We start from the raw sequence: 21,270 nt of genomic DNA, 5'->3' as shown, positions 1-21,270 counted from the left end.
GCTGTCAGAAAACCTTGAAAGGCCGTGGTTTAGTGAGAGAAACACACAACCAATCATGTGGTATGATGGGTGCTCAAAGGAGGGTTGACAGAGTAAAAATTAAGGATGGGGTGGTGGGGGGAAATGCCTCGGTAAAACCAGAAGTGCCTTTGCAGGAGGAGTCTAAGAGATGGACTGTGGGCGGCATGACTCCAGCAGAGGAAGCAGTGTGTCCGAAGATGACAGCATGTTACATGTTTGAAAAATAAGAAGAAACACAAAGGGGATGTGGAATGGATGGGACAGCAGGAAATGACACAAGATGATGACATGCCCCAAATGGAAGTGCTTAGGAGTGACCTTTCAGAGCTCCAAAAGCTCCAAATGGTTGAAGCCCAGGCGGGACCCCACTGGTCCACTGGACGGCTAGGGCATGCAGCCTTGGAGAGTTCCCAGCAAGAAACAGACAGTTCACTTTGGACATATTTTTGCTTGTCACTTTGGATGACTTTTTCAGAAGAATTCACTGCCATCCTCAGAGGGCTGAAAACAACTGTTCTGGCTTTAGACTGCTAGTGTCTGTTAAGGTCCAAGTCCTGAGAAGTCTATCTGGACTTCAACACAGTCAAGGTCGAAGGTCACTCCAGACCCCAGGGAATTACTCCTCCCCAGAATCCTGATTAGACTCATGGTTTAACTTTATTAATCTAGAAACCTTCACTAAGTACCATGGGGTGTATTCTACTTGGAACAGGAGTAGAGAAGGGGACAGGTTCTGGCCTTGAAGAGCTTATGGTCGTGTGTGTGTTGGAGGAAGGGTCTGGAGATGTGGAAAGAGTCCACGAGTGAATGGAAAGCAGGAATTTCAGATGAGAGTTCACTCTCCAAAGATCCAAAGATGGGAGCAAGCTTGCCGCATGCTGGGAAGAATGAAGACCAGGAAATCAAACAGGTGCAGCTGGCCAGTTTGATGGCTTAGGATGACTCTGGGTCGTGAGTCCCGGCAGGGGCCCATCGTGGTCCATGGCAATCCCTCCCTCTAATCTGGGATCCTCCGTGAACTCACTCCCACTCAGGTCACGCCTGGTCTGCACCTCAGTGACTACAAAGCCTCTTGCCATGGGGCCAGCACTGGGCTTAATGAAGCAGTATTCTGGGGACCCACCACCAGGACTGAAACAGGCTGGAAAGAAGAAATCCAGAAAAAAAAAAAAAAAACGAGGGAAAGGAGGTGAAGAGGAAGGTAGAGAGCAGGCAGGCGAGAAGCTGGGCCACAGGTGGGAGAAGAATAATGCGGTGGGGAAAGAGGCAGAAAAGGGAGGGCGGAAATGGTCTCTAACTGTCCCCACACCCCGCCACAGTCCCCTCACTGGACACACATCGAGCCACACCATGTCCTGTACTTAAAGCTCACTTCAAAGCCTGTCCTCTAGGAAACCGTCCCTGACTAACAGAGACTGGTCTCGGAGAGCAGTGTGAATGGCGGACATCTCTTTGGACTTCCTCTGATCTCCCAGAGATCCCACGGGCCACCTTTGTACTCCTCTGCAGTCTGGGACTCCGCAGTGGTAGCTGTCCGCAGACCAGATGCCATCTCGCCTTACATTTGGTTATAAGAGGAAGAGCTGCCGCGGTGAGGAGCCAGGAGGTACTTCTCTGATGTGGGCCACATGAAGCCATATAAATGTGGAAGTGTAAATTAAATAAAAAGGACCCCTCTCTCCCTTCTGATTTCCATTTTCACCACAGCCCCCAGCCAAGCAATCATTCCTATGACATTTCTGGAGAAACAATAGGAGATTTGTTTAAACCAAGATGCCAAACGGTCAGGACCTGCAGAATATATAAGTTCTTCCCCCCACTCTGTAACATACAGAATTCAGATCTGCAGGCAGGGCCAGCTGGCAGCAGCACACAGGGCCAACACCCCCTGTTTGCCACCCCCTGGCTGGCTAACACCCTCTCCCAGCCCTGCTCATTTACCTTGGGCTCCCCCAGGGGAGGGGAGGCGGTGGCAGCAGAGCTCCATTGTTATGGTATGTTCCAGCTTTCATCCAGCCTTTCTTGGTCTGGAGCTCTGCTAGTATTTATTCTCACACCCACATATATGAGCTGCCCCACAGCCCTCCTACTGGGATTCTCCTTTTAATGTGAAGCCATCTTCATGCCCTGCTCTGGGTATTGACCAATTTGTAAGGAATTCTTACCAAGTTGTCAGGCACAAGGCAAGAGACCATGAGCTGTGAGTCTGTCCAGAAAGGGACCATATGTCCAAGCCATATGCTCTAGGGCACAGGGGCTGACCCTGGAAAGGCTGCCTCGTGTCCGACTCTTTGCAGCCCCGTGGACTATACAGTCCATGGAATTCTCCAGGCCAGAATACTGGAGTGGGTTGACATGCTCTCCTCCAGGGAATCTTCCCAACCCAGGGATTGAACCCAGGTCTCTCATTGCAGGTGGATTCTTTACCAGCTGAGCCAACAGGGAAACCCTCCTTTGCCCCTGGGGAGATGGAATCTGTGAAAAGAGGGCCTCAACTACTCTACCAAGGTTCTGGGTAGGCACTTGGCAAAGGCCCAGGCAGTCTGCATAAGGCCCTGGGGCTCTGCTTAGGTCAAGGTCAAAGTCACAGCCGCCTCTGCTTCCCAGGGGAGTGCTGCTATATGAGAGGAAGCCCACAAGCTCAATGGCAAGGCTTTGTATTTCCCTCCAGGAAGGCTCACCTGCCTTTTCAGAGGACCCCCAGGGAGCCACCCACCCCTCCCAGAGGCCCTCATATTTTTCTATCTTTCTATTAGGCATCTTTTTCTCATTAATGTACTAACACTCAAGTTATGTGGAGAGAATGAGGAAAAAGAGACCTTGTGTGGGGGTTGGGATTTGTTCAAAGCCTGAAGAAACCATTTTAGAGGGTGTATGTTTTTTATTCCTTTTATGAGAGATGCATGTTTCCCCCTCTCTGTGACTTGTTTAAAAGTAAAGTTTAATATGCTGCCAGAGAAATTGCTGGTTAATAACTTAATAAGCAATGTGCTAGGGATTATGGGAGAAAGGTAGTGTCCAAGAAAACTTTTATTGTACAGTTTGGGGCTTGGAGGATATATAGCTTCAGTTATTACATAAAATGCTAACAGAAGTCCCCTTTCCTTTCAAACTTTACTTTCTCCCTAGATTATTTTTTTTTAAAATAGAATATATAAGTGAGGTGAATGAAAACTTCTAGTAGCTGCAAGAGAAGTCTGAATGTAGATCACAGGTGAGGATTTCTAACAGTATAGTCCAAAGTCTGTTCATGAAATCTTGGCGAAGCACACACTTGGAAATTAGCCCTGGCCACAAAAATAATATCAACTGCATTTTATTAAAAGTTTTATCTTCAAAAAACATTTTATCTTTAAAAGAGTCTTGAGAGGAGAAAAAATAGGCATTGTTATTCCCATTTTTATAAATCAACAAAGTAGCTCACATAGCTCAAGTGACCTGTCCAAGATCAGGGCAGAAACCAAGAATAGAATCAAGGTTTTCTAGACAACTTGTATCTGTGTGTCCCAAACACAGTGAGATGAAAGGGGAGAGGCTGGGCTGAACAATTAGAGCATGTTGCTTTGCAGCCACACGCTCTGGTGGCGTGTCCTGGTGGCCAGGCTGGAGAAGAATGAGGTTTGAAGCACAGCTGTTTCTGTGCCGGCCACCAGAAAGGCCTGTTTTCAACATGGCCAACAAGACTGATAAAGACTTATTGAAGAATTATTTACATACTAGTGCTTAGTAACATGTAAGCATGATATGTGGGTCATATCAAGCAGCAGTGAGTCAGCTGAGAGTGGATTTCTGGGGAAAGGGGATCTAGAGAAGCTGAGTTGTATTGGCAAGAAGGTCTAGTGATGGGGTCCTGACCAAGGAGGGCAGCTCCTGAGAGAAGGCCTTGGGTAGCCCCGAGGCTGGGGGTGGCAGTGTTTCCTGCGAGGATGATCCAGCTGCAGCAAAGGAAGCAAGAGGACCAAGAGGCAGAAAACCGATTTGCTCTTGAAATCCCAAAGTTGGGCTATCTTTGCAGCCAGACGCATCTGTCAAGTACGAAGAAGCCACTTGTCCCTTGTGTCTATTTTCCTGTCTACAGATACTGGTTTGGATGAAATTCCTGTTTTGAAATAATAAGGGGGCTTTTCTGGTGGCTCAGACAGTCAAGAATCTGCCTGCAATGCAGGAGACCCAGGTTCAGTCCCTGGGTCAGGAAGATCCCCTGGAGAAGGAAATGGCTACCTACTCAAGTATTCTTGCCTGGAGAATCCCATGGACAGAGGAGCCTGGTGGGCTACAGTCCATGGGGTCATAAAAAATAGGACATGGCTGAGCAATGAACACTCACTTTTTTCACTTTTTTGAAATAGGGAGTCAGGGTGCTCTCTGTAGTCCCTTTGGGGGCTCCAATGGTTGAGAAGCCATGTGGGTGGGCCTCCAGGCCCACATTTGCACCATATTTGCCATCTCTATTACCTCGAACATCTTGAACTTCCACTTAAGCTTCTGTTTGAAGAAAGGATTCCACTGGATTAGATGATCTCTACATTCCCTTTCCTGTTATAAACTCTGCGGTTCTATGGTCCTCTTAGCAATGTTGAGCAGACAATACCCATGAAGTCTCAAATGCACATGGGCAGTATCTCTGTTCCCATCACTAACTGCCCAGGCATGCAAAGGAGTTTCCAAGTACCAGACAGAGCTGGTGGGTTGCTACTAGGGAGCTTCTGTGAACCTCCAGCAGGGGCTGGAGAGTTTTTCAGTCACTGAGAGAGGCTGGAAAGATGTAACATGCTCCTCAGTGTGTCTCATCAGCATGGAGACAGCAGCCTATTTACTAGTCTGTGCTTACTGACTTCCTCTTCCCTCTTGGATCAGATTCAAATTCCTCTGGCTGACATTTAAGGCCTGCCACAACTGGTCTCTTATCAAATCTTGTACAGCTCTCCAAACACACCATGTCTTCTTCAGTTTTACACCCCCACTGGCCTAAATGCAAACACTTTCTTCACTAGTGTGTCCCTGACCATGCTGTCCACCATCTTGATATGCTCTTTTCTCACCACTTACGGTGTTTCCAAATTACGCCCATTAAAACCCAGCTCAATTACCTAACTCCCCTAGGAAACCTTCCCAATCCACATTCTTTTCTGAATTCTTATACTTAATATACATACTATGGAATTAAGAATTCTATATGAATGTCACTGTTGGTTTTTTTCACATGGATAAGCTCTTTTCAACTAGACTGGATCATAACTAAACCTTGACAATAGAGGCTTAATTATATATATCTAAAGTGGTCTCTGCTTCTCAAGTGGCTCAGTGGTAAAGAATCCACCTGCCAGTGCAGGAGCTGCAGGAGACTTGGGTTTGATCCCTGAGTCAGGAAGATCCCCTGAAAGAGGAAATGGCAACCTACTCCAGTATTTTTGCCAGGATAATCCCATGGACAGAGGAGCCTGGATGAGATACAGTCCATGGGGTTGCAAAGAGTCAGACACAACTGAGTGGCTGAGTATGCACACGTGTAAAAAATGGTCCCCACAATGCTGAGCACTACTAAAATTCCTTTCTTTGTACGTGGACAATGAGACCTTCACAGGTTATTTAACATCATCAGCTCTATATCAGTGTAACTTCACTCATTCACCAATCTGTGAGAATTAACCTTACCTAACAATTAATGGCACCCCACTCCAGTACTCTTGCCTGGAAAATCCCATGGGCAGAGGAGCCTGGTAGGCTGCAGTCCATGGGGTTGCTAAGAGTCAGACACGACTGAGCGACTTCACTTTCACTTTTCACTTTCATGCATTAGAAAAGGAGATGGCAACCCACTCCAGTGTTCCTGCCTGGAAAATCCCAGGGATGAGGGAGCCTGGTGGGCTGCCGTCTATGTGGTCACACAGAGTCGGACACGACTGAAGCGACTTGGCAGCAGCAGCAAGCCTTTAAAGACTTCTCCCTTCTCCTCAAAGATGTCCTTGACATCCCACCCCCAACTAGCTGGCTTCTATAATACACTTTGACCTCATTCCAGCATTTACCAAATTCTTACATGTTTACAGTTAATTAAATCCAGACCCATCTTATTCACTTGGTTTTTGAAATAGGGACAATATTACTCATCTCTACATTCTCCACTGTGCCGTCTGAACTGCCTTGGATTGACTGCTAATAGCTCAATGAAGGTAACCAAGGTGTTGATTTACCCAAAGGATGAAACATGTCACATGCTAAGGCAAAAAAAAAATAACCCGTTATATTACAGTTTTACATAATACTATGAAAATGTGTTGAGGCCATTTAAAGCCTGCATCCCCTGCAAGCTGGGCAACGACAACACTGCCTAAATCTTCCAACAGCAATACCCCAAGAAGCCAATAGCTACAAGTGGAGCAAGACAGATCTTTCTGAGCCCTTTATCAAATGAAATACCACCTCCAGGCTAGGTTTGCAGATTTCTATATTTAAAACATAGAAAGTTGGGGGTTGAATTCTTGATGTGCAGTTGCATAAACAAACTATTTTTATTTCTTGCTGCAGTAAGGAGGAAGCTTTGATCTCGGGCAACTTGTTCAATTAGCAATAATCGCGCCTCGGATAAACCTCATTGGCTACGATACTGCCACTGCGCAAAGCTCGGGCAACTTGTTCAAAGTCTCAGTTTAATATATTGATCACTTCTGAGTGCTTTTACCTGACTAGTTTCCATAAGCTCAGCCTGTCAACAAGAAATACCTCATGTAGTCTCAAGCTTCACTTCTTAAACAGCTTATTCCTTTAAAACTTGATGTAATTTTAAAAGGAATATCTAATGAAGAAAAGGTTTTGTGCCTCAGAAAAGGCTGCCCACTGCTTTGGGTTGAAATGTGCGAACTTAATGTTTCTCTCTGTTTTTAAAACTACAAACAGGATCTCATCCCAAGATATCATGACCTTGAACATTCCTGAGAAGTCTGAAAGGGAAGTGAACAAATGTCAACAAGCTTGGGTCTAAAATATACCAGCTTCATTTCTCTCATCATTCAAGTATGCACGAGGCTCAGAGAGACTTTGAATAGGCTGAGCTGGGGGATTAAAGGGGGGTCCTGATGAGATTCTCCCTCCCTGGTAAAATCTGGGGGTTGAAAGAAAAGCAATTAAAAGGGGGAGGGGGTGGGGGAGTACTGGGAAAACTTTTATTTTGAGAAAAAGAAAAAGAGCATAGAAGAAACAAACCCGAAGCAAACCCAACCCCCAGTTATGCCTGGAAACTTGCTATGTAAGTAACCATCCCTGTTAAGACTTGCTTCCCTTACAGTTTTGGCAGGGACCACAAATGACAGCCTTAGAATGCCACATGATCATCTGAATATTTTAACAACCCATCTCCACTGGATTCATTTCAGCAGCATGGAAGTGAAATGCAACCTGCAGCTGTGGTGTAGGGCTAAGGCCCCTTGCAGGAGTTGTGAAAGAAGGACCTTTTCTTTAGGGAGGGGGCTGGTCCAGAAGATGCAAGGGATAGGGGTAGGGCTAAGGGACACTGGGACAATGGAATCTGACCTAAATCCCAGGATTTCTGCCTGGGAAGTATAGTCTCTTGTGTGAATAAATCTGGTGGTTAGAAAATAACTGCTGTCTTCAGCTGTAAAGCAAAACAGAACTCTAAACCAGGACTTCTGCAGCTGGCCACAGACCCCCCTGGGGCAGAACTGGGCTTGCCACACAAAAGCCAGCCTTAGCTTTGTCTCTATAAGCATAATTTTCTTATGTATTTAGATCCCAGGCCTTCCATGAGCATACCATCTTAGCTTAGAGGGGGCCAGTAAGAAGGAGAGAAAATGGGGAGAGCAAATGAGAGTATGGCTAAGTGAGTGGATATGAAAGGCAGTCTAGGGAAATGCAAAAGATATGAAGGAGGGACTGGGTGGTATCAGGAGCACTGACGGGAAGCTGTACAGGGGAAGTGAACGGGTCAAACAGCTAACACTTTCTGCAAGTAAAAATTAACTTGGGGAAACAAATCATTGGATCTAGGACAAAGAGGAGGTCTTCAACAAACATAAACTCCTTCCATCATCTCTTCCTCCGTCAGCACTGATTATTCAAAAATTTATTTCCCAAGGTCGCTTTCCTAGTAACCTTGGGACCTGTTTTTGTATTCCTGAGAGCCTGTTTTTCTCACCAGTGAAGTGAAAGTTGCTCAGTCGTGTCTGACTCTTTGTGACCCCATGGGCTTCTCTGGGCCAGAATACTGGGGTGGGTAGCCTTTCCCTTCGCCGGGGGATCCTCCCAACCCAGGGATCGAACCCAGGTCTTCCACATTGCAGGTGGATTCTTTATCAACTAAGCCACAAGGGAATCAGACTATTATTTCTCAACAGAGTATCAGACTATTATTATTTTTCAAAGTGATGAATATTCACTGCATGCCAATGAAGCCTGGATCCTACCCTAGGCACTGAGTCTCCTGGGATGGCTGCCTGGACAAGGGAGTGTGGACTCCCCATAGAGGCCATGTGGTCCCCTTGCTGCAGGTCACACCAGACGCATGGCAAAAGAATTCTGTGCTGATCCCTTCAGTAGCCTCACCCTCTTCTATGGCTCCAAGCTCCAGACACAAGCCCTGAGAATGAGGGGGTGAAGGTGGGAGTATTTCAAAGGGCGGGGTGATCTACAATGGCTGACTCTCTGACCCTTGACCCTCAAATGGGCACTGTCTCAGAAAGCAGCATCGGAATCACCTTGGAGCTTGTCAGAAAAGCAAATCTCTGGCTCCACTCCAGGCCTACTGAAGGAGACTCTTCATTCTAAGGGCCCCACAGGGTGATTCATGTGTACATTAAGATCTGAGAAGCACTGTTATCGAAAATGTTCAGTTACCACCATTCAAAGCCCTGACTTAAAAACACTGGATAGATAGAGGCAATGTGGTCCAGTAGAAAGAGCCTGACAAGGAGCAGGGAGTTAAGCCCTCCAAAAACGTTAGCTGTTGAGAGGTAGTTGTTACAGCCTGGGCAGCTGTTTGAACACAGGCAAATCCCCCATTTCTCTGGGTTGCACTTTCCCACATGCATGGGGATGGGAGAGAACTACAATAACTTTATGATTCCTTCTGGTTCTAAAGTTCTAGGTCTACAATTCTATTTGACAAGACTGTTTTGCTGCCTTCTCCATACTAAAGTAGGGGCTTTAATAAGTAGTTTCTGTGTTTAATACAGCCTGGCATACAGCAGGGCTTAATAAATATTTGTTGAATGAATGGGCAACAAACTGAATGGCCAATAATGGAACAATGGTAAGGTCAACTTAATGACTGATTTTTCAGGTGACCAAAATATGTTATCTTTAACAAACGATGTTTTCAAAGATTTTTTTCTTAATACAAAAATAGGCAAAAAAGCATTTTACTTTTAGTGATGTGTAGACAGTAAAAACAGGACAGAAAAGCAAGAAAATAATTATCATAAGTCTGGACGATAACCTTAGAGGAATGATAGGATAGAAAAGAGATTTTAAATATTTGTCATTAAAATTTTTAAAAATTGTGATAAAATAAACACAAAATAAAATTTACCATCTTAACCATTTTAAGTGAACAGTTTGGGAGTGTTAAGCACACGTACATGGTTGTACCAGCAATCTCCAGAACTCTTTTTCATCCTGTAAAACGAAAATGCTCTGAGTAGAACCCTAACTTTCGCTTTCCTGCCAGCCTCTGGCAACCACCATTCTACTTTGTCTCTCTGAATTTGACTACTCCAGGAACCTCACATAAGTGGAATCCTATAGTATTTGTCTTTCTGTGATGGGTTTATTTCACTTTGCATAACGTGCTCAAGGTTCATCCATGTGGTACTGTGTGTTAGAATTTTCTTCATTTTTAAGCCTAAAGTTCTCTTATTCATACATACCATATTTGTTTATCCATTCATCTATCAATGGACACTTGGGTTATTTCTACTTCTTGCCTATTGTGAACAATACAACTATAACACTTACAAATATCTCTTCATGACTCTGCTTTCAATTCATTTGGGTCTATACCCAGAAGTATAATTGCTAGATCATATGGTAATTCTATTTTTAGTTTTTTGAGGAAACCTCCTACTATTTTCCATAGTAGCTATACCATAAAGAGTTTTCACATCATACACACACACACACACACACACACACAAGCCTGCTCACCACAAATAGCAGACCCTGCTCACCACAACAGAGAAAGCAACAAAGACCCAGGGCAGCCAGAAATTAAAAAAAAAGGCCCATCCAAAAAAAAGAAAAAAAAAAGAAGACTCTTCAACAAATGCATTCATATACTGTTAAATGAAAAAAGTGATAACTTACACACATACAGCTTAATTTCAACTACATTAAAAAAACACAGGAAGAAAGATGAAGTAACTATGTATATAAAACTGTTAACCAATAAGTGGGTTCCACTGGATGTTGGTGAGAGTAGACTTGTATTTTCTTCCCTAATCTTCTACAATAAGCACAAATCACACTGATAGTCAAGAAAAAAAGTGAAAGACATTTAGTAGGACACATTTTTCTTCTCAGGCATCACATCATCCATCGCATGGAGTCTGATAGCCCATTTAGTTTACCACATTTATTCAAAGGGCATGCGCGCACACACACACACACACACACACACACACACACACACACACACACACAGGTTTTTCCTTTTATAATCAAAAATGATAGATAACCAGGCTAATTTCTGAAAAAATTTAAAGCCCCAAATAACAGTAATTCCAACTTTCAATCAAAGTAAGTAAATCTTTTCTCCTCTTACTCTTACCTAACAGGGCTTTTTAAAAGTCCTTCCCATCCAGGCAGGACCTGTGGTCCAGCTGGGACGGCAGGGCTGGAATCTGCACAGAGCAGGGGCAGCAGACAGGGCTGCGAGTGGGGCTGTGCTGACTTCCTCTTCAAAGTCCTCACAGCCAGCCTCGCCAGGCCGGCAGCTGACCCCTATTCCCACTTGGTTTGTGGCCTGGGTCAGCTTAGTTTTCTTCCAGTAGTTGGTAAACCGTCTCTGCACCAGGAGAGAGATAGTAAACTGGACTGAGGAGAGAGGGATGGCCGGGAAAGGGGAAGGAAGGGACTCGAAGGATTAACGAGCTGATTTCCATTAAGGCTTTGACATCTTGGAATGAAAAGCGGACTGTAAGAGCAGAAGCCCAGTCCTCTACTCCGGCCATGCTGCCAGTTGGCCATTCCTCACCAAAAATTCCCCAACAAATCCAAGGCTGTTGCTTAATCACCCCATATAAATCTCTATTAATCTTGCAAAGTCAAAACACAAATACATGACAAAAGTCTTTATGTATCCTCGATTTTGGGGTCAAAATGTTAAAAAATGGAACTGATCATCCAATGGCTCCAATGAACTTTTTTTTTTAAGCCTCCTTTTGGGGAATAAATAAATGACCTCCTCACTAATGTTTTAGTATCTATTAGACTGAATAAACTCAAGCTAAATGATCAAATAAACTGAAGAAGGAAAAAGCTGTTGGTGCTAAAATTTGAACCGACTTTTTTTTTTTCTTTGCAATAACAGCGATGTTTCAAGCTAAACTCAAAAGAAACAGAAAATCCTTAGCAGGCACAAAGGAACATTTACTATTCCTCTTTCGTAAATTGCTGGGGACATAAAAGGGCCTCTTCAGCAGTGAAATTTGGAATACTTTGTATTATAACACATTTCGGGGAAAAGCATATGAGAATATAAGTCAGGGGTTGGCTTTAAGAAGGGCCCACCCGGACCCAGAAGTGGCTCATCTAAGAATGGAACTCCCAGTGCAGACAAACAGCTCTTAGGACAACACTCTCGGAGGACCTCAAGGACAGGGCAGGCATGTGGCAGGCTGAGGCTTCATCATTTATACCTGATTCTATACTTTCCTATTTAGGAAATTCAAAGTTATCCTGCCAGTGACATGGATAATCCAGAAAAACTCACACATGGGTTTGGGATATATTGTGTTCTGGCCATGTGTTTTCCTCTCAAACTCTATTCTAGGCTCTGAACACATCCTGATTAATATGGTAAAAGTGTGCTGTGGAGTAAGAGGAAGGCTGGTGTTACAGACCACCCACAGAGTGTAAAGTTCACACTTGGATAATAACGAGTTGACTGTACTGGAAACATAAAAGTGGCTTTCCTAGACTCTGGGCAAGGAAGCTGGAAACCCAGCGAATTTCAGTGATTCATGTCTTTGTTTTCTAGGCTGGAAAATCATGGAGGAAAATCAGAGAAGGGGAGGGAGAAGGATAATGAAAAGACTAGACTAGGAAACTGCAATAGGAACCACAGGGAAGGCCTAGAGGATTTTTCTAGCTGAAGAGGAGGCTGGTGGCAGCTTTGTCATCCATCTTTAGGCACTGTGCAACATGAAGGTCCTTTCAGATGGCTGGCCTGTTACTCCATCTCCTCCTTCCAAGAAGGAACTGACTCAGGAAGCCAGAAGATGATGAATTTCTTTCTTTTTTTTTTTTCCTGTCTTCAACTTTTTATTATAGAAGTTTTAAAGAATATACAAAAGTGGAGAGAATAAAATGATGAGGCCACACAGACCCACGACCAGACTTTAACAATTCTCAAAGTGTGTCTGCTCTTCTTAATCCTCTCTCCTCCCTCAAGCTGTATTAAAGCAAGTATCAGACATCATAAAGATGATGAATTTCTATGAGATTCATCAAGGGGCAGCAAACTAAGGGGGGCAGAATGTCCTTCCGTACAGAACTTGAAGAATAGGAGATTCAGATTTTGTCTTGGGGCAGTCCTTGCTGGAAGCTGAGGTTTCAATAAGATGATGTCCCTGACTTCCTGATCCCCAGGAATAACAGCTAAGAGGACCAGGCCCACTAATTGATAAACAGAGGAGAATATGAATATGATCACAATTCCTGTTCTCTCAGAAAAGGTATCTTGGGACCTTCTCTAAAAGCCACACAGAGGCAAATGATACTAGGCTTAAGGGAGCAGTTTTTGGAAAGGAAACAAAAATTGGACTGAAAATGAGAGGCTCCCTTTATTGGCATTTCAGTTACTAGAGAATTTCCCATCAATAATCCTGGTCAAAGCTATAGTTGCTTAGAAAACATAGAGCCTCACATCTCCACTCATTGAGAAATCCTTCATTAGATCCCTTTCTTTCTTTCCTTTTTAAATGTATTTGGCTGCACTGGCTCTTAGTTGTCGCACTCGGGGTCTCTGACCTCCACTGTGGCATGTGGGATCTAGTCCCCTGGCCAGGGATAGAACCTGGGTCCCGTGCATTGGGAGTGTGCAGTCTTAGCCACTGGACTGCCAGGGAAGTCCCTGGGTCCCTTTCACCTAAAGGTCTCCTTTAGGACCCTTCACTGTGTGGCTTCCATGCATTTCCTCAGTCCCATTTTCTGCCACATCCCTTATACTTTAGGTTTCAGAAGAGCTAACTTCTGTGTAGTTCTCCACACTTATCAAGGCATTCCACATTGCTATGTCTTTGCCTATGACATTCCCTGAGCTTGGAATACCCCTCATCTGTCATGACCACTTGGCAAAATTCTTAACTCTTGAAGGCATCCTGCCCACCACCCCCTAGGCTACTCCTGTACCTACTATATACTTCTGTTACCACACTTTCCATATTCAATGAAAATAATTTATTTACACATCTTTCTTACTTCCTGGATGGGGCACTTTGAAGCCAAGGCTAGTTCCTCCTATATCTTTGCATCACTACAGCTCCTAACACAGAGGTTATCGTGTAGTCTACGCTCAATGAGACTTTGCTGAATTCCACTGATTTGTGGGTCTCACATTAGCCATTGTTTGCCTCACCACATAAGGTGGGGCGCCCAAGGAAACTGAAGAAAAGCACATTTTGTGAAGAATAAAAAAGAGGCTGCTATGTTAGACAACCAAGATACTAATCATTAATCAAAGGCAACATACTGCAGCGTGGAATGTGGTAGGCTGTGGGCCTCTGCTGGACTCCTTTCTCCTGGAATCACAGAGGATGCACACGGGGGTGGCAAATTCTCGCAATAACACTGTCCAACCAATGTCAGGTTCTGAGACACAGATATTGAACACTGTGTTACACAGAGGCCTTCCTGTATATTCGAGAAAGTTGAGAAATTCTTCTTACTCCATCTTTCACACAGAAAATGCTTTAAGTTTCAGAATAAACTAATGATGGCAAGAATGAAAAAAAAAAATGTATCTAGCCTCCTTTGCCTGGCTTATTCAAGCTCCTCCACTACATACCTAAAATGGCAATTTGTATCTTTTTCTTATTCAGCCCCTCTGGGCCCCTCTGGGCCTGCTTAAGTCTTACACCAGTCTCTCATCTCTGAGTTGCCATGGTGTCCGGTGGTCTGCACCACATGATTCAGTCAATTACTGCCTTTCATTGCTAGGTTATCTAACACAGGACTGGGCACATAGCAGATTCAAAAAAACCAAACTGGTGGACAGATAAAAAGCCATAGTACATGCCCGCCCCGTCACCCAGCAGTTTTAGAAAAATTGTCAAGAAAATATTTTTCTTTCTTTACCACAACCCAAAGTTTGAAAAAGATATATAACTCCAGTAAGTTTAGAAAACTCATGCCAGTGACTTTTAAAACTCCCACAACCAGGAACAGCATTTCTCCAGTGTATTCCTAACCCCCGATAACTCCGTGCTCATGTGGGGCTTTAACATACCTCTTGGCCAGCCAGAGCTTGGCTTTGGTACAAACAGCGACGTCAGCCAGTTCCTGCTGAAAGTATGTATTCATTCTGTATTTGGAGTCTGAGAAGGCTTGTAACAAATGAAAAACCTAAACCAAACAAAAAAAAAGAGAGAGAGAGAGAAAAAGCAATATCCTGCTGTGAAAATATATTTTTCCTAAATGTCCAGTTCTTCCCTCTTAGGTTTCCTCAAAATATTCCCCTCAAAGGAAACAGGCACCTGCAGAATGTGGCTCTGGCCTCTTTGCAGGAAAAGCATGTTGATTTTGGAAAGACGCAGCAAGTGGCAAAAACCTTATGTCTTTCATCTGTACCTGTGCTCTGGGTTCCTTACCCAGTTTAGAAAAAGATGGCTATTCTGTGGCCAGTCATTAGATGCAAGAGTTTATTACTTATAAACAGTCTAAAAATTTATTTTAGCAAAGAAATACAAACATCTTTATCTTAGCAGTCTCATGAAAAAAATAAAAGTACTTTAAAAAATTATTTCTGCATTTATTTATTTTTGGTTGTGCTAGGTCTTCGCTACTTGCACAGGCTTTTTCTCTAGTTGCAGAGGGTGGGGGCTCCTCTCTAGTTCCAGTGCACGGGCTTCCCATTGCGGTGGCTTCTCTTGTTGCAGAGCAGAGCCTTTAGGGTACCTGGGCTCAGCGCTCCCTGCGTCTAGAGCACAGGCTCAACAGCTGTGGCACACAGGCTTGGTTGCTCCACGGATCCTCCTAGATCTGGGATTGAACCCGTGTCTCCTGCACTGGCAGGCAGGTTCTTTTCTCCTGAGCCACCAGGGAAGGCCCTCAAACAGTATTTTTTAAAGTCAAAATCTGACTACACAGGAAAAAAATCAACTGTCTGTGAGTCTAATCTGGTTTGGGGCTTATCAGAATGGGCTTGGCTGAAGAAGCAGGCTGTAATGACTCCTGCCTTTGCAAATACTGGACAGTGATGTTTGTAAACTACTGAGATTTTTCAGATCTTTTCTAAGATGTCAGGAGCTGAGGCAGCAGTGCAGAACCCTGCTTTCTTACTCTTCCATGACATTATACATTAGAATTAAGCAGAGCAAGACAAATCCTGTTGTCTCTCTCTAGCTGCCTATATTCAGAACAAAGGCCACAATTCCAGCAAGGCCATGGCACAGGCCATGTGTGTGTGTACTGGTTTGTGTCCATATGTGTGCCTTGGGTTCATTCAGTGATGACACTAACAAGGCCTCGGTGAGAAGTACTAACCTGCAGCAGAGAACAAAAGTGGATGAGGGCATAAGCGAGATCCACTGACCTTAGCTAGTATCAAGGGAAAAGACATATCAGAGAAATCCTTCAGCTCCTTTATCAAGGGGAGGAGGCGGGTGGAGCAAAGCAAGCACAGATAAACACATCAAGAACTTGGAAAGCCTATTTTAATAATCAGAGTGTTTTCTCTCTCTGTTGTATCCTTTACTGGGGCTGCAGATGATTCTTTCTAAACAGCAAGATTCCACTTTTTCTTCTCTTTCTCTCCTGTCAATAAAGGGCATAACTTTGCGAGTTAAGTATGGAAAGGAAGTAATGAGAAAAAGCAAAAGGTCAAGATAAGAGATCCAGAGCCATCAGACCCTAAATGGAGTCTGAGCAGGCAGGTTTTCCTAGCTCAGAGATCTGCAATTTCCAACAACAAATATATGCTGTGCGAGCACCTCTGGTTTAGAGAGTCAGTTTTGATTATTTTATTGTATGGAATTGCTATTAAAAAAAATTTTTTTTTTCCCCTAAATAGGAGAAGGCACACAAGTCCCAGAGTGGAGCCTGAAAACGCTTTCTCTAATAATGGATCTGTTATTTCAGAAGCAGCAGATCAAATATCACTACTTCACCGCACCCCCATAGGGACCTATACCGCCCGTCGTGAAGTCTGGAGCAGTGGTTCTGGCTGGGGCTTCTGTTCTTATGTGGTGACTGCCAGAGTGAAAAAAAATCACCTCCCTCTGCCCGAATCCCCACCATCCTGAGAGAGCTGGCAAAGCCACTGGGCCTTGCTTTACTTTTCTCCACAGCTGCACAGAACCAACCACCGCGGCTTTTCATGGTGTCACAGGACTGTAATTAATCAGCAGACACCAGCAAAATACATGACTTTGGAATTTACTTATAAAGAAAGCTGTGAGATTTTTCAAACGCCTCTCATTTAGAAGCAATCACTTCAAAAATAACTCCTGATGGATGTTTAAACTTCGTCCTATATTTGCTCACCTTACTTGGCAAAAACAAGGCTGTTTTTGAAACGCTTGGTAGCTCTGGTTTATGAAAACGGGCCTATGAGTCCATCAATTCTGTCACCTTGGGCACAAACCAGACAACAATTGTGATCCTGGTTATTCACCAGGAACGGAGTGCGGTCTGTTTACATGCGGCCAATGGGGGAAGGTATACTTAGAAGAACCTTGGTGGAAATAAACATGCAGGAGAAACAGAGCGATATATGTGAAAGACGGGGTCAGAGGAGACAAGGAAAATGGGGGCGGGGAGGAGGGGGAGAGAAGACAGAGGGCACCGAAGGAGAAAAAGAGGCTTGTGAGCACAGGTCTGAAACAGGTTACTGTGCTTGAGAAAAAGTTTTCTTTAAAGATAATTAATGAAAATGTTTGAATATATGACTACCCTCCTATCACATGAAGAGTGCTGGGTCTGAGACTTCCCTGCTGGTCCAGTGGTTGAGATTCCATGCCTCCAATGCAGGGGCTGAGGGTTCATTCCCTGGTCAGGGAACTAAGATCCCACAGTATGTGCGGTATAGCCAAAAAAAAGAGTGCTGGGTTAATTCTCTCAAGGAAAATGAAGCCATCCTTTGCATGAAGTTCAGAAGTGAGGCCAGACTTCTGGAACTCTGGTCCAAGGTCAGGTCTGGGAGTTCTAGGCAGCTCTAGGAAGGATCATTTGTCCATCAACTCTGCAAGGATGGCAGGGGCGAGGCAGCTCCTCCCCCCAACTCCCTTTCTGACGTTCTGGTCCAGAGGAACTTTGGGCAAACAGTGTGGCCAAGCCCAGGCCTGGGATAATTAGGAAACTGCATTAAACCAAACACAGAGAAACCCAAGCTGCCAGACCTGAGGATGATGACTAACTGGACCCACAAGAGAACCCTGAGAAGTTCAGTGTCTTTAGGTGTCCCAAGGTGGCAACAGGATTACAACATTCAGTCCAAAAATATTTATTAAACAACTATTATTACCAGGCGCTATCCTAGGGGCTGCAGCCGAGAACACACAGAATCCCTGCTTTGCTGCAGCTTACATTCCAGTCGTACATAAACAAAAATATCAGTCGTTTCCCAGACTCTGCCTGGTTGGGATTTATAACCTGCACAATGGCCTCGCCATCATGCTGCTCTTCCACATGACCGTCCAGCCTCCACCACACCCAGGGCAGAGCAGGGTTCAGCAAGCATTTGCTGAACTGATGCTGATGTTTGGTGCCTCTTCCTCTATTGCCTCTGCCTTTAGGACACACACCCACGGGTTTGGTGAGGGGCTGGTGGTGCCAACCCCAAGTCATGAGCAGAGTCACAGAGCTGGATAGTGCACGTTCCTTACTCCATGGATTCCTAACCTAGTGGACTGCTAACCCGGTGGGAAAAGCGGGGAGGCTAGATCAATGATCAGTATGCAACCCTGTTGAAGCGGGTGAGAGGAGAAGAGACTTTGGAACCAAGCGGACTTTGGTGGAAACCTAGTTTCTAGCTATAGGGCTTTGGGTCACTTGTTTACCCCACAGTAAAGAGTATAATATTATCTATAATATAATGAGTATAATGTTATCTGTAATATAAAGAATATAATAACATCTATCTGGTAGAACTACAGAAAGATTTCAAAGAACATATATATAGATAAATAGTACTTGGCACATGCTAGGCACCTGACCAAAACGCTAGTTCTCTTTTTCCATCTCTTCCCTCCCTTCCAGCCCTCATTCTAAAAATAAACAGAGAAGGCTTTGCAGGAAGAATGATAGCCATATGCAGCCTTGAAAAGAATCTTGCCAGAATTGGGAGGAAGAAGACACAAGCAGAGGAAACTGAGTTATTAAAAAGTGTTAAGGAGTATTAAAATATTGGTATTGCCAACAAAAAACATTAACTTAAACTATTAATTAATTTTTAATTTAATTTAAAATAAATACATATAAAATAATAAATATACTTTATAATGCAAAATAATAAATGAAAAATAAATATAATTTTATTAACTAAATTAATTTAGTTAATAATGATGTATCAATAATGGGTTCATTAATTGTAATAAACATACCACTCTAATACATAATACTAATAACAGGAGAAAACTGGGGAGAGGGGGTAGGGAAGAGAGGAATGACATGGGAACTATCGGTACTCATGTTTTCTGAAAATCCAAAACTGTTCTACAAAAACCCCAGTCAGTAAAAGAAAATATTGGGACTGCTCAGGGGACAGCAAATAGCTCACAAGAGTGAGCCAGGATGTGTGCAGGGTGGTGGGAGACACAGCTGAAGAGAGGGGTCAGGTTAGACAGGGAAGGATCTCAAAGGCAGCATCAAGGGATGTGTGCTCTGTTCTCAAGACAGCAAAGACCGCTTCAGAGATCAGATCTCTAATTCGAAAAGGAAAGGCCAGGGACAGTGAGGAGGCTGGGTCAGAAGGGGTCAGGTGAGTGAGACTGCTGCCAGTCTAGACAAAAGGTGGTGGGGCTTGAAACCAGAGCCTGTAAACCAAGAACAGACTGTGGACCAAAAGTGGCTGCAGATGTTTTATTTGGCTTACAAGGTATTTTGAAATCGCCATTTGTGAACTGGGAGATTTCACATCAAAATCAACCTGATGTTGAAACTCTTTGGAAAAATGAGAAGATCCGACAATTTTGTGACACCCCTACTTCATGCCGATCTAAATGATGGCAGCAGCAGAACGCAGAGGGAAGGATGCCGCTGAGAGACGTTTTGGAGGCAGAAGAAGCAGGACCTGGCAGTTGCTGAAGACCCGGCATTGAAGGTCAGGAAAGCGACCTTCCCCCAGGGCAGCTGGGGATGGAGGGCCAGGCTTCAAGACCAGGCTCATGAGAACAGGTGGCAGGACGGGGAATGAGGGATGGGGAGTTAATGAGTTTGGTCAGGAATATCCATATGACGCTTGTTAGGGTAATTTATCTTGCAAACCAGGAATTCTTCTGAGAGTGAAAAAGAGCTCTATTAATAATCATACTGGGACAGACCGAGACAGTTGGTGACCTCCAGCCATGGCAGACCCCTTGGAAAAAGGTTAGAGTGGACTTAAGGATGTCTCCAGCATACACACATACACAAAAACAAAAAACCCCCAAAAACAAAAACAGGAGAAAGCTTTATTGACTTAAGATAGTTGTCAGAAGGAGACAAATGCATACAGAAAACAACCAAGTGCAAACCAGCATCATCACCCCCGACTCTCACAGGCCTGGGACTGCCCAGAGATGAGGCGGTCACACCTGCTCTGAAGAGGGTGGTCAGGAAGCAGCTAGAAGGACCTAAGACTCCTTGCCCCTGAGATGCAAGCCTTAATGAAAATCTGGGAGAGTCTGAAATGAGTCTGGAGAACAGTCAGCCTCTGCCCACCCTCATCCCATGCTAAACACAGAGACTGAGGGGCACCCCCAAACATCTTGGTAAAGCATGGGGTCCATTTTCGCAGCTCTGAATCTCAAAAGTGACTCCACAGAGCAAATGGAATGCTCTTTGAATAAATGCCACAGGCCTAAAGAGAGTCATGAGTCAGATCCCTGAAAGAACTTGAGCTGCACCAGTGAAATACGTCTGGTTTATGCTATTGGACTAAAATAGTGACTTGTGTTAGACAAGATCAAAATGATATATGGCTGTTTGGGAATGCAACGCTAAGATGGCTTTTCCTCTCCACCAAGCATGGCTTCTAGGCAATTTCCTCCCTTATAAGATCAACAGCAGCTGAGTTCCAGAAACCAGCAGGATTCAGCAATAACAGGACCAGGTTTAGCCAGGCCGTGAAAAAGGACAACTCGGAAGAGAAAAGGGATGTTCATTTCAGAGGTCAGATATAAATGAGGTGAAGGTATCCTTATCAGGAACAATCCTGCTGAAGACCCACAAATCTATCCCCCTTTGCAGCTGTATTTATTTCCTTAAAAACAAAAGCCTGGTCTTCTTGGGCAGCACACAGACTGGGGGCGAACACTTCTGCCACTATCACGTTCAGTACCAAGTATAAAATTTCTGTATCTGCTACTCTGCCTCCTGGCTTTCTCTCCACGCTGCTCCAACCCCCACAGCAAAGTCAGAGCCACATTTTTCCAAGCTCAGTGTTTACACAGGATTTTATTTCGGCTGGTAAAACATCTGTATTTTTTCAAGGACTTAAATAAATGATCTATGCCGGGAATGTACAGTATAGGGTGATGTCAGGCCCCCTTTTCTTTTCGACTCACTGGGCAGAACAGGCAAACATTGTTTCAGCCTGTAGCTGGGAATGTGAATATTTATCCTGTCGACTTAATTCATACAAACAGAACGAAAGGCAGG

The 21,270-nt window shown here is 44.2% G+C and overlaps 1 protein-coding gene and 1 non-coding gene across 4 annotated transcripts in view; both read right to left on the bottom strand.

Moving 5' to 3' along the window:
* THADA (THADA armadillo repeat containing) overlaps window positions 1-21,270 on the bottom strand; it is a 322,784-nt gene that overhangs the window by 85,859 nt on the left and 215,655 nt on the right. For all 3 annotated transcript variants that reach the window (XM_068965145.1, XM_068965155.1, XM_068965164.1), the window contains exon 29: window positions 14,702-14,817. In XM_068965145.1, the coding sequence (XP_068821246.1) occupies window positions 14,702-14,817 (116 nt within the window). The remainder of the gene's footprint in view (window positions 1-14,701; window positions 14,818-21,270) is intronic.
* LOC138094194 (U4 spliceosomal RNA) lies at window positions 6,509-6,646 on the bottom strand. The gene has a single exon (XR_011146228.1). It is a non-coding gene; the product is annotated as a U4 spliceosomal RNA (small nuclear RNA).

The sequence above is a fragment of the Capricornis sumatraensis genome, chromosome 1 (genome assembly GCF_032405125.1).
Source record: "Capricornis sumatraensis isolate serow.1 chromosome 1, serow.2, whole genome shotgun sequence".
Lineage (NCBI taxonomy): Eukaryota > Metazoa > Chordata > Mammalia > Artiodactyla > Bovidae > Capricornis > Capricornis sumatraensis.
The sequence above is the reverse complement of the archived record's forward strand: the minus strand, read 5'-3'. Positions and strand labels throughout refer to the sequence as shown.